The following is a 17350-nucleotide window of genomic DNA, read 5'->3' as shown; positions in this document are numbered from 1 at the left end:
GGGGGGGTATATAGCTACTCTCTCCAGCCCACGGCTCGCCAAGCTGATCACGAGCTCGTACACAAGATCCCCGTACTGGGCCTTCCACCGAGGAAATGCACTAATTAAAAACACTCAGCACTACGGCAGAGACAAGAATCTGCATCTATTTCCCCACCTGGATATGAAAGAGTGACTCTGGGGCCGTGAAGGGAAAAAAAATCACTGAGAATCATCACGAGCAGGAAATGGAAATTCGCTCTAGTGTCACAGACCTGAGGCATTATAATCAGTAATTACACCATGTGAGATTGACCACATTTCAGAAAGGTTTTTTTTGGGGAATTAGCATTGCTTTAACTAGTCTTTATCCAAACTTCTACTCCATGTATGCTTGACGCATCCAGACACTTTATCCAGGCTTCTTCTGGATTGACTTAATAGCTCTGAAAACAAACTTCCAATCAGTAATCCATGACTAGTAAAGATATTCCGGTTGTAAATGTCACGAGAAGGCTCAGAAGAGTGACAGAGAGTTAAAAAAATCATGTGGGAGGATTTCCCAGAGGTGTAATGAAATTTGAAGAAACACTGCAATCAGAATTGTTCTTATTCAAACATCTTTTAAATCATTTTGGTTACATCTTAGCATAGCAAGGCTCCATCAGTCATTGCACTGTAGGAAGATATTACATAGGCAGTGAGAGAAGTATCTCAGTCAAACCAAGGACATCATGGTCATCCATACCGCCGCCTGATTTACTTTTAATGAGTTCTGCTCACGTCCGAATCTTTGATGAATTTTCCAACACCATCCAATTATGAAAGATAAGGGAACACTTTTTTTGAAACTCATGGAAAATGTATTTTTAAAGCTTCTTTTTGTCCAGCAGTTTTTTTGGGGGGGGAAACAACATGCAAATAGACAAGAAGACAAACATCAGAATTGTAAATTTCGACACAAATACATGCATTCCTTTTTATTCACAAAACCAGTCCAATTTTCTAAACGAATACAAAGATTGGTTATTTTTAAAAGCTGTAGCTACCCAGCAACATAACAAAATCATGAAATATAACAAATAACCAACAAAGTAAAAAGAAATGTAATCTTGTCTCAGTGCGTTCAGTAGGGTAGACTCAGAGCAAGTGCTGTTTCTTAGCATTTTTTGCCCTGAGCAGTTTTGGCACATGCTCAGTAGGGCCAGAGTAACATTGGGCTGCCAGTTTCACTAAAGGAAAAGTTTGGAGTTGCAGAAGAGGGCTGATTGAAGAGATTACAGTAGTGGCAAACCCAGAAGAGTCTCTGGAGATCCGCCTAACACAGGGGTGTCCAAACTTTTTTCACTGAGGCCCACGTACAGAAATATATTCGAAGGGCTGGGCCATTCACTAGAGGTGAGGTATATTGCATCATAAGTGAAGTTATAGGTTATCAAATCCAATCAAATCTAGCTCAATTATTCTTGATACTTGAATTTGCATTAAGAAAATAAACAGCCCATATTTCACTTATGTTGTTACAAAAAATGTTGGCAGCTCATTCCTTAAAACAGAATCCTCATACTGCTTATAATAAGGGGAAATAGGAAGGGTATATTTCAAACTTGTTATGCAAATAAGGTATTGGGCTTTTTTTTATCAACTAAGATGTGATATAAAATGTTTTCCAATGTAATTGACTGAATTTATTTGAAAAGTGGGAATACTAATGTGTATTATCTGTTTACTATACATATATATTAAAAAGTACAATCGAAGAAAAGCACAAGTTTCAGGTGTGGGCCATATTCCATTATAGTTTAAGAATTTTCTGAGGGTCATTCAAAATGGACAGCGGGCCGCAGTTGGCCCCCAGGCCGTAGTTTGGACACCCCTAGCCTAACATAACATTACTTTTTCACTTTAGTTTAACTTGTAAAATTCAATTTTCTCCCTTTTTTCTGTCTTTAAAAGATACCCATCGATCCGTCTGAAAACTAGACCCTTCAACAAAATGAATTATAAAATAGACAAGGGTTTAAGTAACATAATGGTGAAGAATTACGATAATGTTTTGCCATTAGCCACTAGTTTTGAAATATAGCTGTAAATTTACATTCTCTACACAAGTACTGTATCTTTCCACACATGAACAACATTAACACCAAACACAGAAATTAGTTGATTGTCCACACTCAGTCCGTCATTTCTGTTTCTGGCAATGAGACAGTTCCATGTTTAAGCGGCAGAAAAAAACCTGCTGGAAAAAGGACAAAAGGTACCAAAATGGAAACATAGAAAAGGGAATGAAAGTTGCCATATGCTTTTCTTTACGCTTCATTTTTGGTTCAAGGAATAAGCAGGTGCATCCATTACCCCGATTGATTCTTTTTTTTGTTCTGCTTTGTTTTTTTTGTTGTTTTTTTCTATCATTTTATGTGTTGCTTGTTTTTGTTTATTAGCCAGTGTCTGTTTCCGGAGACAATCCAGGAGTTGGCATTGCACTTGATGGCAGAGCTTTGGGTAGGAGTGGAGGAGTCCTACTGGAACCACCTGAACGCCGCTCCTGTAGGAAGCATCACCTTCATGGAGAAAACAGAAGACAAGGTGGGGAGGAGAGGGGGAGGAGAGGGGGGAGAGAGAAGAGGTGTTAGAGTTGTTAATGAAAAACAGCACATTTATACAAGTGTTTGCAAATATACACCCCAAATCTACAACTTCACTGGGAATCTATAATTTCTTCACACTTTAAAAAGAGGAATGTTTTTCTGATTTTATTTTGTTTAGGGCTACAATGATTAGTCTCATTATGGATTTATCTAAAAAAAAAGTTATGTGAATAAAGGAAAATAATAGACGTTATCAGAGACAAAGGTGGAGTCTTCATATTGTGTTTTTTTACAACTAAAAGTCCAACATCTAAAGGTACTGAATTTACCATGTAAATCAACACTCAAAAGCAGAATATCTTTAATGGGGCCCTATTGTGCTCATGTTCAGGTTCATATCAGTATGTCGTGTCTCTACTGGGACATGTCTCCATGCTTTAATGTTCAGAAAGGTCTTTATTTTTCTCATACTGCCTGTGCTGCAGCACCTCTTTTCACCCTCTGTCTGAAACCAGAGCCCAGTTTGCTCTGTTGGTTAGCTGGCCGGCTCTGTTGTGATTGATCAACCGCTTAGAGATGTCCCGCCCCTTAGCCTATCACATACGAAGTGTAAGAGCGCTAGCCAATAGAAGCGCGAGTGTTACATCGTGATGTCACTAATGGCGCATTTCCACTACAGCGCGGAGCCGTGCCCGGCCCGTTTTTGGTTGCGTTTCCACTCGGGGTAGTTCCGGCTAGCGGGTACTTTTTCACAGTTTTCTGGCCCTCAAAAATCGAGTTTCTTTCCGGGCCAACAACCGGGCCTAGTATGCTAAACTAGTGAGAGAATCGCTGGCAACTACTGTACAACAAAATGAACATATTTGACCGTGATTTAATTGTAATACAGGTTTCAAAATGATGCCGAAGTAACAACATACTGATACCGGGTTAGTAAAAACCATGAATTAATGCTTTGACAAGTCTGTAGACAGACGGCAGGCGAAAACCTTTTAAAATGCGTGTTTTCTGAATGGAGATCAGCTAAGCTATAACGCAGTATATGCTCCGACCGTCCACACTCACAACAACGGCAAATAAACCAGTGACTGTATTCGCCATAACACAGACAGTCTTCGGTTTGTACTTGTTTAACTTTTGTCGAGTTTCTGAACAGATATGAGGAGCTGTGAGCTCTGAGCGCTAACAGCTAACGGCTGATGTTTGCATTGAAGATGACGTCACAGCTCCGCCTACACTGCGTTACTATAGTTACTACCCCAGTTCCTAAACTGTAATGGAAACGCAGCATAAAGTGAGCCTGGCCTAACAAGGCCTAACGAGGCCTAGCCATACCGTACTAAGCCGAGCGAGGCCCTGCAGTGGAAAAGCGCCATATGTTACTGAAGTAAACAAAGGAGTCTAATCAAGGCATTTCAGACAGGGGGGGAGAGAAAGGATTTTAGACCTTGCAGACCATTTACATGCACAAAAATCTATATAACACACTGAAGGAATGGGAAAACCCCAAAAAGCATGAGAGGGCCCCTTTGAGTTTATTAAGGAAATCCAACAACCAGTTGATTAGCTTCTATTCCACTCTTTCTTCCAAATGTAAAAACTCCTGCATTGTGTGACCCTCTCTCCTCAGCACAGCTACCGGAACAGTCTTTAGTCTGGCTTCACACACAAAACCCGATATCCCACATTTATTATTTAGCCACCACACGCGTAGCTCTCCCACAGCATCATCAATGATTTTGCCGGTCTCTGTCCCTCACTCTCTCGCACTGAGGCGTTCTCTCTCTCTTATTGCAGTGAGCAGAGTGGCACACATGCATTGAGCTGCAGGGCTCAGCCGCGGCCTGACAGTCAGGAGATAGAGAGCCGCTCGTGGCGTCCTGCAAAGTGCAACTCTACTGCAGCACGGATTCTTCCAGCTCTGCCTGGAGCTCGGCAAACATTTATGCACCCACACACACTCTCACACCGAACCAATATGTATTCAAGTGCAGTCACACACCTCCACACACAGTGGCACGTTAACCGACACTCACAATACACCCCCGAAATCACACCAAACAGTGAAAGTGTTAAAATAAAATTCTCATACAGGATGGATTCAGATTTACTTTTCCATCTACAGCAGAGGGTTTTATATGGGATCGCTAATACTATGAGATAAACACACACATGCATACAATCACACTTATCTAATGGAAAAGGAAACAGAACATATACATCTACATCATGCTCACACTGCAAGCAAAAAAAAACACAAATATGTTTGTTTTTTTGTGCATATGTGAACTTTTGAAAAAGTGTAGACAGCACGAATCAAATTGAATCTGATCTTTTTTATTCTGATAAGGGCAACTTTCATATGTTGTGTTAAATCTCAGCAGTGTTAACAGTCATATTGGACTTCCTGATTCTCTCATGGACCTGCAGCACTAGTCCCAACTCTTTGCTGGTGAGTCACTGCCAAAAAACTGCCAAACAAAGAGAAATCAGAATGTGTATCAATATTGTCAAGTTTTTCATCTCGATTGCCCTTTCAAAGTTAAATACAAAATGATGAAGGGATCCTGATGTAATCCTAATCAAAATAATAATGTCTAACCTGAACATAATCAAACTTAAAATATGTTGTGCAGTTCTGAGGTACAGCTGCAGGGAAATTATTAGGTTTCAACAAAGGTATCAGAAGCAATTAGGCCATTAGTTCCAAAAAGCCCAAAAAAAACAATACCAGCAATTATTATTTCAGGCCCACTTAAACCATTCCTCTACTTTTGAATCAGCAGTGTACTTTTGAATGCTTTTGTTCATAACTGGACATGAAACTGGGCGGCAGCGGGGTTCGTGCTCCACAGGCTTCATTTACTTTCATTTTGAAAGTTAACTCCTGCTGACCAAATGAAACATTTTCGCTCAGGTAAAAAGACTTCAAACAAGGGCATTACTTTGCTGGTCTCGGTCTAATTTAGCCCACACTGGGCTTTATTTGATAAATGGACTCAATCAGGAATAATCTGACAGCAGAGACACTGAGTACAACTGTGCTGTTCATAACCCGAATATGCACGTGCCAGTTCAATTCAGACTCACAACTTCATATCAAAGATGTAGCAAATGCATACATATTTAGGAAGTCCTTTGAAAGATGAAAGTTAATATGGACGGCCATCTGAACAGCCAACATATTGCCAACATTATTTCACGGTCTGTGTGTTAAGTATCGTTGGCTCGCCATCCGTCTCTGTGGTGACCTTTCTGAAGCAGCTCAGCTGTTACGAAGACAGTCAGAGGGCAGCAACATCTGCCGCTGCCACAGATGTCAAAAACTTGGTAAAGGCCGGACTGACCATGATGTAATGTGTGGGGAGAAAAATAACACAACCCCGCATTGAGTATAAATCCCGTTTTCTCCTCACTATCAAACATGAGCAATCAATGTCAAATGGCAGCTGATCAGGGATAGAAAAAGCCTTCTTTCAGCATCACTGATTGTACAGGTTCAAACAGATGGATTCTGTGGGTGTGAAGTGGCCAATCACTAAAATCGATGGGCGATGAACAAGAGCATTTTTCTTAGCATAGCCAAACTGTTTGTGTGCTACACACAACTAAAGCAAAAGAAAGAGGTATTCTTTATTTCTCACACCAACTGGGCTAAATCCAGCACAACTTGTAATAGCTGTTGTTCGGTGTTACTGATGCAAATTCCCGTAAGCCACTTTAAGCCGTGATGAATTCTGCCTCAAGGTACCGCTGAGCCTTCCGGTTGTTTTTTCATAGCTTTATCATCAACAATTGTAAGGATCCTCTTATCAACACCCACAATAACAAAAAAACTCAAACCATAAACGAAAAGCATCTCTTCATGCAGAAGTGCACGTGGGATGTTACACTGTCTGCCGCTCACAAAGAGCCCGAGTGTAAACCTTTAAAGCTTCTGTATCTAAACACCAATGACCTCCAGTTGGCACACACACTCACTGTTTGTCTGGCCCTAGGGGCAAAGCTTTTCTGCTCTCTGTCAGAGGTCAATTGTGAGTGATATGTAAATTTGATACGATTTCTCTTTATGAACCCAAGCTCACATTTCATAGTCAGGGCAGGGCATGGTTAAAGCATAAAACATGCCCAATCTTTGTCTTGATCAAGCTAGATTTATTAGAAAATGTAAAAGAAATATGGATGTTACAGTTACATTAGGTTTATTTTCTGAGAGCATAACCTGATGTGCCTAAAATACTAATGTTATGTTTGAAAGAACATCCATAACATTCATCTGTTTGCGACTCATATATATCAATATTCCAATTACTGTATATAGACTATTCAGCAATGTTTCTATTATATTCTATTTTATATTATTTACGTGTACTATTTGATCTGTTTTATTGTGTTGGACAGTTGGAGCAGACTGTGACCTAAGATTTTCATTGTCATGACTACACTGTAGCTATGAACAAATTACAATAAAAGCTTTGAAACTTGAATACAGTTAACACAACTTGCATAGATGCCAAAAAAGACTTTTTCTGATCATCTAGATGTGATTTGCCCTGAAAATTCTATAATTGGTGCTTACTGTGTGGATTACCACTTATTTTACAAACACTATCACTGCCTTAAGGAGGCTGTTTCCTTCATGCACAACAGGCTGTGTTCAGTACAACTTGGATACCACTCTGCTTCCTCTATCCTCTCCAACTTGTCCCTGTCTGCCCAGCAACTTGCCCACGCGTCCGTGTGTCTCGGTGTCAGTCTGCGTGCCTGTCAGCTTGCATGAGCCTCTTCTGTCCTGACAGTCTGGTGTACGGTGTCTGGGAGGCAGGAAAGACCATGAGGGAATACGCTGCTCCCATATCAACGTCTGATACTGTCATATGGCCCCCAATGGACAAAATTAGTAGGTGTGGGTGTGTCTGAGAAGCATTGACCCAACCAAGGAATTTTACTACCATATATTATTTTATAAGCGTATAAAGACAAAAACTCCAGTCTTACCACATGATATTTTTTATATTACACCCCCCGGTGAAATACATCCTGAACGTACAGTGACATACAAGTAAAAACAAAATATATTACAACTTCCTAACCCCGACTGTGTTCCTTTCACTCTGTGTTGAACGGCATCGCTGAGACTGACACCACTGGAGGGTATTCAGACGCAGAGCATAAAGAAACTGCCTTCCCACTTATTTCTCTCAAATGTAGCATTCCCAGAATAAATCCAGACATCTTCAGCCAGTGAGCTATGAGGTGGCAAAGGCCCCAGCATGCTAACTCCCCCTCACTTGCCAATTTTACGCTCCTCTTTGAGCTGCCATGAGCTTTCAATGGAGACCGTCAACACCCTTAAAATAAGCACACTGCTGCTGGACTGCACTTGTGTACCAACGCGTTTCCGCTCACAGGCTCGTACAAATACAGAGAAATACAGTAACACTACATGCAGATTCAGAACAGTCATTTTGACTCTGTGCTCACAAGTGTGGGTTGCAACCAAATCTCTCAAAACTGTCTGATAAACTGACTTCAAGGCACAAGTTAAATAAGACCTCATGCCCCTTTAAAGATCGCGAGTTTAACAGCCGGAGCCGACGGAGATGTGCCGCTCTATCTTTGATTGGAGGAGGATGTGACACTCAGGGCTGTGTGAGCTACAGCTGAGGCTCACTGCAGTTCACTCTGAAAGCCAGGAAGATCTTCTTCTCTGGCATAGGTGCGGCCCAAGTCTAAGGGGAATTAAGAGGAAGGAGGAATGTATCTTACAGAAGCTTTGTTTAAAGACAATACCAAACGGTCACTGACATTATTACATCTTTACTTATTACTGACATTTACGATTTACTGCTTCCTCTCTCCTTACTCGGTACATCCTCCGTGAATTCCTTCCTCTGACTTTTATCTTGTACTGACGACACCACGCTCATGGCAGAAAGGCCCAGGCCGTATTCTCTGATCTAATCATCTGCAGAACAATAGCTGTTGACTTAATAACAAAGCCATTGGAGACAACTACTAGACTGCTAATGGGAGATGTATGAGTGCATGAGGACAAATAAAAAGCAGGCAAAATTGAAAATGGTGTACTGCTTCCAGAGCAAAGTTGATAGTGTGTTGAAAATCAAGTTTAGGGCAAAGAGGTAACAGGTTGCAGACCAGATGCATTTTAAATGTAGTCAGATATGTTGCAATGCAGAGAGGTTTAGTCACTTTATGTTTCTTTAAGATCAAACTTTACAGTGTCAAATCATATGAGAAATGTGTAATGCGAAGCACATGACTAAGAGGGGAATATTACCGAGATTACTCTGTCACAAAGATTTTATTTCATGCCGTGGGTTGTCGGGTGATTGAGGTTATGGTTTGATTCACGCTTTCTGTGTGGGCTGAAGCCGCAAACTTTGGCACAAATGCTTCCTGCTTTTTTCCATGTCAGTGTCATGACTAAGACATCCAGGACGCTCCAAACTTGTAACTCTTATAAAAAGGCATTACTCTCACATTTCACTGTTGTCACATTGACTATTCATGTTTTCACATCCATTGATAACTGGTCCAACTGTAGGCTCACATTATTGACATTTTGGCTAAGTAAAAAAGTGTCTGCGTTCAAGTCTGATTGACTAATCTAAAAGCTATTTTTACAGATTGATGGATTTGACAAAAACACTGATTTTGTGCAGGTAAGATATACATAATAGAGACGTTTTGCCCGCACAGCAAACAAACAATATTTGTCTAATATTGTCACATGATAAATGAAGTTGCAAGCAGAGATGAACCCTATCACTTTAGGTCTTTGTTTGACTAACCCATTACATAAGTACTTTCAGATGTTAGGAGTACAAAATGCGTGCAAGTTAATTACAATACATACAATTACTTGAGCCAATAAGCACACGGCTATTATACTTGGTACTCATGGCAGATTATGGTACCCTGGGGTGTCTGTCTTTCATATGAGGTGGCCTCTGGCAACATCAGCAGACTGACGTTTTGAGCAGAATGATGACCTATATCAACATCAACACTCATGAATATTCAAGCCCCCTTGGGTTTGGCATCACTGGTGTGAACGACTGGTATTAGGCTAACTGCCATGACAACATCAATTGCAAACCATAAATTAAAACAGAATTCCTTTCTGTTGCAGACGTTGAGTCGTACCACCTACATAGCGAGCTGACACATCTCAGCCTTTTGCTGAATTATCAACTTAGACAAATGAAGCCTCTCATTAATTTGCATCTGAACAATGCAACAGGGAAAAAAACAAAAGGAAGTCACATCAGCCTGATTCTCAACTTCTAGAAATATTGTCCCTTAAAGACAAGCATTTCAATCCTTAAACTTCACACCATCCAAAGGGACCATGCCACAATTCATGTTTCAACCTTTTTACTGTCATAAAAAACATTTGCACCTTTGTTTATTCCAAAATGTACCATGTCATGTGTTGAGATCTTTCATTCCAAAGATTATTGTCATCATTTAAAATTATTGGTTTGTTATTGGTTTGATGATGTGCAGATTGTTCACATTAATTTCTGCTTTACAATTCAACTAAAACACATACATGATCTTCACTGTGATGGATAACCTATAGCCAACAAGTTCCACATTTGTAAACAATATGCCATACCAGAAAGCATTGACTGTTGGTAGGAAATCCTCTGTTTAAATATATGGTTTTGTTAACCCTGCCACTAATGACCTCTTCCTTAAAAGTTACTTTCTCGCTCTGAAGTAAAGTCACTTCCTTTGCTCCTAATGGACAACATTTCTACGGCTTTGTCCCTTGAATGCAAACACACTGTATGTACTTTTATCTGTATGCTGGTATGCTGAAACAACTCATTATGCAAATGTCCTTGAGAGGACATTATCCTCAAGCAAATGTAAACTCTCTGCTAAAGAACACTATGGCATGCTTTCAAAAAGGGTTAGTAAGTCATTAATACTAGAGGTATGTTTAAAACAAGCAGAACATTGACATGGCCTTTAAAAAGATCAAACCCTTGTGCACAAACAAGTGAAAAGGTTTAAATATTCATGTCAATGTTAAACATGAACATTCACTAATTGAGCTTTAGGTTAATATTGCATAAAAATTACGCAACTCTGTGCCACTGAAAACTCTACACAAGGAGCCCTTTAAGGAGCCTTTCACTGTGGATGGCCAAAAGCAGCACATGAGGATTGGACAAGCAACATATCACACAAAGAAGAGGCCAGGCTGTCACCCACAATCAACATCATAAAGAGAAAGAAGTAAAGCCATTAGCAGTTTGAAGCAGAGATCCAGTTTGTGTCAATTAGACCAGAGGCCTCTCCACTGGTTCCCGTTCACACTGTGTTACATATCCATCAATTCACTAATGCCAAAGTGACACGATTATCCATTGATCTAAAAAGTTTATTTCCTTTGAGATGGAACATCTGCTGAAATTGATTTCATGATTGGTCATTCTGCCATCACATGCTGGCTTAGTTAGGCCACTGAGTGCGATGGAGGTAACAGACAGGACGTTTGGAGGGACATTTAGATGAGCAGGACTGTCACCGGAGAGAAGGCCAGCGGCAGCAAAAAGAGGGGATGAGGTGGGGGGGCGCATGTGCCACACTGACACCTGGTGCTCCAGATGACAGCTCTGTGGCCAGATGGACCTTGCTACATGCACACAAACACGCAAACATACCCACGCATGTACACTTATACACAAACTGTACAAATATTTACAATTACTGTCACACTGCCTCCACTCATACCTAATGATTCTTTACTATTAAGACATATGGACAAGGAGGGTGCCCATGAGAGAGGGCCTTGTGTTACCTTTAGATGAGTAATTTAGCCTTCCAATTAAAAGATGCTGACAGGATGATTGTGTTGTTTTGGTGGACAGATTAAAGACACCCCATGGTGACTGCTTACGCTGCACATAGCCATCACTCACCACCTGTCATTTCCCTGCCTGTGGAGCCATCACCCCACCAAAAAGCCCCCCTGTAATATGTCCCCGGAAGGGAGTGACACTAAAGTGAAACCCAGAAGGTGTAATGCTAAAATTTGAGATGTTTGCAAATCTGTGTGTAATATTTTTGAAAGATTTTACAGCTGTTTTCTGTTTTTAGTTCCTACATTTCTGATCCCACAATGACAATTTAACTTAAATGTTTTAGGCCTATTTCTACGGGAACTCTAAAGAATAACCCACAATGCAACAGCATATCATAACACTTACCTCCAGAGCAGCAGAGGGCTTCTTCTTCAGTTCGTCACATTTACGAAACTTGCAGATCTGGTGGCCTGTTTTGCGATTCCGGCAGCTGCTGCATTGGTCGCAGTTAATTCGCCGTCGGCAAGGTTGGCACATGCCGCAACGTTTTCGCTTCTTTTTACCGGAGTTGATAGCAGAGGCCAGCTCGCTCTGCGCTGGGTACTCGGCCAGGCCGGCCATGTGTAGTGCGCTGTCCGCCAGAAACACTCCAGCCGGCGTCATGATGAAAAGCCCCGGGTTGAAGGGGAAACCACCCCCAATTCCATATGGGAAGTCAACAGGACCACCTACGGCGTCCGTGACAGACGTACCCTCCAAATCGCTACCCCCCGAGCCTGAATCTCCACCGCCAATTCCCATACCCATGCCCCCAGGCAGGAGCATGTGCTCCATACCGGCCCGCTTCAAAAGTGCTGCTGCCTGGGCAAAGTGCAGCAGGCCATTCTGTCCCTCGAGCACCTGTTCCAGGGTTCGGTCCAACTTGGCTGCCATCAGAGCAGAGACAGTGGGCTGCGGCTGCGGAGGCGGTTGAGGCTTTGCCGAGTGGCGCTTAGTCTCACTATTGTCCTTGTGTCCATAGCTGGTGGCAGATGAGACTGCTGTGTACTGGGAGAGGGTACGGGACTTCTTAAGGCTCTTACTGAGGGGCTCACTGATGATGCCACAGCGGTTCCTGCGCTCTATAACAGGAGAGTCTTGTTTGCTGTTGCTCCGCTCCTGGTCCTCTGTCCGGCCCCCCTCCGACAGCCCGCTAGACATGGTCCAGAGCGTACGTGACTAGGGTTGGGGGTGAGGGTGGAAAGGGGGCAGGAGTGAGCGAGGAAGGGGAGCAAAGACCTTTTCTCGGTCAGTTCTATGCCCCTTTTGAGAGTGGTGCCTCACCTAAATGGACCAATCAACCAGCCAACAGGCAGGCCCCGGAGCCTTTAGCCCGCACTACAGCTCAGCCCTCATCCACGTTCTTCCATGGGCCTTCAGAAAAAAAACCTTACATAAGGAGAAAAGAGGGGCAAATTAATCATTAGTAATCAGTTATTAAAAAACATTGACAGAATCACCCTTAAAGTTGATATGGCAAACCTGTTGCATACATTAGGGATCTCCTGACTTAAGTCTAAAATTATCCAGTTTTATCTCTGTTTTTGGTCCCTACCAACTCCTGCAAAAAACATCTAGCTGTTTAGCTGCTAAATTCTCCACTATGCTCACCAATAGTTGCTACATGTGTTACCTGTCTGCTACCTTTCTGCTGCAGTAGGTGTAGCTTCAGAGAGTTTTCGCTGCTATAGCTTAAAAGAGTTTTAAAAGAGCAATGAGTGAACCAAAACAGTAAAGTTGCGGCAGGTCAACTATTATCTGAAAATTGCAGTAAAGCACTGTAAAGCAGAGGCGTATCTACATCTGGAAAAAAGCTACAAAAAAATGTGGGTACAATTAGAAAAATAATAAATACAATAATGTTTAATAATATAAAATTATGCAAACAATTTGTTTCTCATCATATCATATATTTTGGTTTACCTAGTTTTCAACACTTGTGGTTGGTTCAGTATTTCAGTAATATTGTTTGTTTTGTTTGTTTGTACTCATAGTTAAAACTAATGTAAATATTTTTTCCGTTAACATCTTGCGTTGACGTCACTTCCTGTTTAGTTCCGTCCGGATCAGTGACTTCCGGTTCACGGGAGGATACTACTAGCCTAGTGATCATGCTAGTGATGGCGAGATGAAGCCTTATGAAGCTTTGAAGCTTTCCAGCCAATTGGTTCGTAAAAGGGTTCATCTCATGAGGCTTCATCATGGGCCTCATTTGAACACAAACCCCCCTGTGGTCAAAGTGTGTAAAACAGCCAGATTGGACATCTCAACAGTGTGCTGTATCTCATACCGAGTTCCCAATGAGTAAAGCCTTGGAATAACTCTCAACAACGAACATTAAATCATATTTTCATTTTAACAATATTGTTTTTATTCCAGTTTATTGATTGTGATTGAAAAGCCTATGGAGGCTGGTAAACATTGCAAAGAGGGATTTGTATTCCTTAATAATATTCATAAACTTAACCATGTTGTAGCCTGAGAAAGGCTAAACCATATCAAAGAATACATTTATTAACTACATATCTCATTTAGCTGTAGCTTTTATATACAAAAAAAAAAACGTATTGTTCAGTCGTTGAACCAGGGACCCTGCGGTCGTGAGTCAACTGCTTTCTAGCTGAGCCACAGGCTCACAGCACACACACTGAATTTCCCTGAAAACACTCTACAATATTTATTCCTGTATTTATTCATTTATTTATTCATGTTTTTATTCCTACATTTATTTATGCTTGTATCTATTTATACTTATGATATGTTCCGACCTCTATATAAGTGAGGGTCTGAGCTCTTTTAATTCCATTCCATTCCATGGTTCTTATTATACATCCATGGGTATTATGAGCGTTGTGGTTCAACGGTTCAAACATGGGTTCAACCGATCGGAATCGCTTTCTGAAGCAGTCACGTGGTATCGACAGGCAGCGAGGCTTCGTTTGTCATCGATGACGTTACTGGCCCAAAACGATACAAGCCTCGATACGCTTCACAAAATGCTTCGGGGATTACTCGACACACGCTCCGAAGCCTCGGCGCAATACATAACATCACTACTACTAGCGCATTAACGCATTTTTAAAAACGCTACAGGCAGTGCATGCTCTGAGTCTGAGAGTAAAACACCTGATCCAGTAGAAGATCGTAGAGACAATGCCGTAAGTAAAGTTGTAAAGATTCTGTTAAAAATCATGTTTGCTAAGTAATAAAAACTGGTCTATTTATTTACATGAACAATAACAGTATATGTATATGAGTCAACAGCAATGCTAGTAGCCATGCTAAATGCTACCCACAGTGCAAGTACCACGTTTATTCATGTTTATTATCCAAATATTCCTACTGAGGCTAAACTTCAAGGTTGATGAGAGAGGGGTAAATGTTGTTGGAATTTGAATAAAATTCACCAGGAGAGTTTTCTTGACTATCATAACAAATTCCGGTGGTTGGAGCTTAAAATAAATGAATTTGAAAATGTACATGGCACTAAGGACCACTCCAATGTTTATATCCAATTAAACAGAAAAGGGGGCCCCTAAACGCACTCAAAATAATTCTTTATTTTGTATTCCCTCAATTGTTGTTACCCCTCTAAATCTTAAGACATTTGTTTATAAATCACACATCTTTTCCAATTTAAACCAAATTGGTGTTATGTTTAACATTCTTAATTGTACGCTTAATGCTGCATTGTACATGAAAATATGTGATTGTGTGTGCTATATCTCGTTAAACAAACGCACACTAGTTTGTGTTTAATTGCAGATGTGGTTGCGCTCCTTAATGTCCTAATGTGTTACCTTATTTCCCTCTTGATGGTTCCCAGTGGAACCTTTTGATCTACCAATCTGTGCTTTGTGAACACAAATGACATAACTCTCAGATTTAAATAAAAAAATGTTAAGGTAAAGTTAGTCATTTTTATTTGAGTCATCTCCAGTATTTATCTGTTATAAATGCAATTTTAATAAGCACTATTTGAGACCGACTTTATACATTAATTGTATTGCCCTGACTGCAGTTTAGTCATTTATGAAATGTTGCATTTATTGACTAACAATTACATGCTCATTGATCGAGCGTGATACACAGAGTGTGTTTCTTATTAGACTCTCACAAAACAATCTGATTTAGCTGAAGAAAATACGGCCAAAAACCCAGAGGCAGAACAAAGGAAGTTTTGTTTTTATTAACTAAGCATGTCTTTTGATTGCTATCATTGTGTTACAAATATATTATATCCTATTACTTTTAAAGGCCAAACCTGTAGAGCGACAAAACATGAGCTTAAATAGAGCGGTGGGGCTTATGAGGAGGGTACGCCGGCTAAGAGACTCCCCACTGGACAGAGATGCATCCACCGGCTTTTAGCACAGGATTCCTGTGACTGCTCATCTATGAAAATAAAAACTATGCTGCTATTCTCCTGACCTGTCCATGTTCACAAACAAGCATACCACCTCCCACAGAAAAGCTGAGGAAATGGCCGGGCCAGTCCTTATAAGGGAAACAAAGGGAAAGGGAGGGGGAGAGGATGGAGGGGGGGTGTCTGTGCAGTGTGTGGAAATTGGAAGGCCAGAATTAGTGGGAGGTAAAGCTTCAAAGGCAAGAGCGCAGCCCCCACATTCTCACCAGCTCAGGGGGATGTGGCGCCAGCGAACCAGAGCCAGCTCCGCAGCCCCTCAGCCCGGCAGTTTCAGTTTCTCCCACTACAGCTCTGACCAGGGTCCGGTTTCCCCAAGGCATCTCAAACTAACTGCCTCTCTGCTCAGTTGTGGTTGAAAGCGTAACAGCGCTGCAAATCAGGGGTTTTCTTGCGGTTTGATGGAATATTGGACCTGAAATGATGTGTTTAGTGGTCATTTATGAATACTTTAACGTTGCTACAGGTTTTTATTTGATTGTAATATTGTCTTAAATTAGCTTTTTGGCAACGGTGCATTTTGGTTAAGTAAATCTGGGTGTATATCAACATTATTTTTTTCATTAATTAATGCTTTGCAAAATGCTCTGATCTGAAAACAGTAAATGTGATAAAAGAGTTGAGTTTTTCACATAATCAATAAACTGGCACATTATCAATAGCTAGAATAAATAAGCTCTCAGGGTTGGCAAGCTGGCGATTGCGTTTCTTGAAAACCTTAAGTAAAATATATCTCTGATCAGCTGTTACATTAGAAATCTGACAGAGGACTTTTTGTCCTGCTGGCCTGCTGATGACACTACTGGTTAAAAAAAGGCAAATGAAAATGCTGCTGCTGTTCTTCAGTGATGACAACCTGGATAATTTGGATGTGGCACACTACTTTTCCATTACTGCTGACTTGCTTTGCGCTAACACCTGCTGAATTAGAATAACGCACACTCTCTTCTCCAGGTGAATATGAATCATTTGACAAATGATTGGGATTTTAAAGAATGCACACTTTTCATTTCTAATGTAGCTGAGGTGTGACAAGCGCTAAAATGCTTCAGTCTCTAAGGCACCTCTCTGTGTACAGTTGAATAGTTTCATGATGAAATCAATGCTATATCTATGTTCAGGAAACAAGCAGATGCATCTCAGTAGTAACACATGTATATAATGGCAAACAGCTATTCTATGATTTGTGAATCAAAATCATCACATTTTAATGATTGTATAAATGCTCATAGTTAACATTTGGTGCCACAAAGAATACAGCTCTACCAAAGCAGCGCGTAATGACTAACACATGTATGCAGATTTGTATCATACATCACATCTGTCTAGAATTAAGGCATGGTCACCTAGTATCTTCACGTCCACCCACCTTTGCTGTACCTCCTTCCATCCCACTGACCTATCAGTCACACTCTCTGTCATCATCAAACCTCAGCATGGCATAAAGTCTCAGGCTAATAACCCCTCCTCCCCCG

General features: G+C 41.0%; 1 protein-coding gene across 1 annotated transcript; it reads right to left on the bottom strand.

The window, feature by feature from the left end:
• Positions 1 to 923: 923 nt before the first annotated feature.
• cxxc5a (CXXC finger protein 5a) lies at positions 924 to 12836 on the bottom strand. Its single transcript, XM_010774299.1, has 2 exons — positions 11819 to 12836; positions 924 to 2543 (listed from the first exon to the last, which is right to left on the bottom strand). Exons 1-2 carry the CDS (start codon positions 12611 to 12613, stop codon positions 2502 to 2504), a joined length of 837 nt encoding a protein of 278 aa, XP_010772601.1. The 5' UTR covers positions 12614 to 12836; the 3' UTR covers positions 924 to 2501.
• Between the last annotated feature and the right edge of the window lie 4514 nt (positions 12837 to 17350).

Source organism: Notothenia coriiceps, unplaced genomic scaffold, assembly GCF_000735185.1.
Source record: "Notothenia coriiceps isolate Sejong01 unplaced genomic scaffold, NC01 NC01_scaffold00013790, whole genome shotgun sequence".
Taxonomy (NCBI): Eukaryota; Metazoa; Chordata; class Actinopteri; order Perciformes; family Nototheniidae; genus Notothenia; species Notothenia coriiceps.
Note: the sequence above shows the minus strand (reverse complement) of the source record. Positions and strands in the feature narration are given on the sequence as shown.

Coding starts and splice junctions, on each gene's coding strand:
- cxxc5a (XM_010774299.1), bottom strand. CDS start 12,613: ATGTCTAGCGGGCTGTCGGAGGGGGGCCGGACAGAGGACCAGGAGCGG. Junction 2,544..11,818: donor AGCCCTCTGCTGCTCTGGAG/GTAAGTGTTATG, acceptor TTCTCCATGAAG/GTGATGCTTCCTACAGGAGC.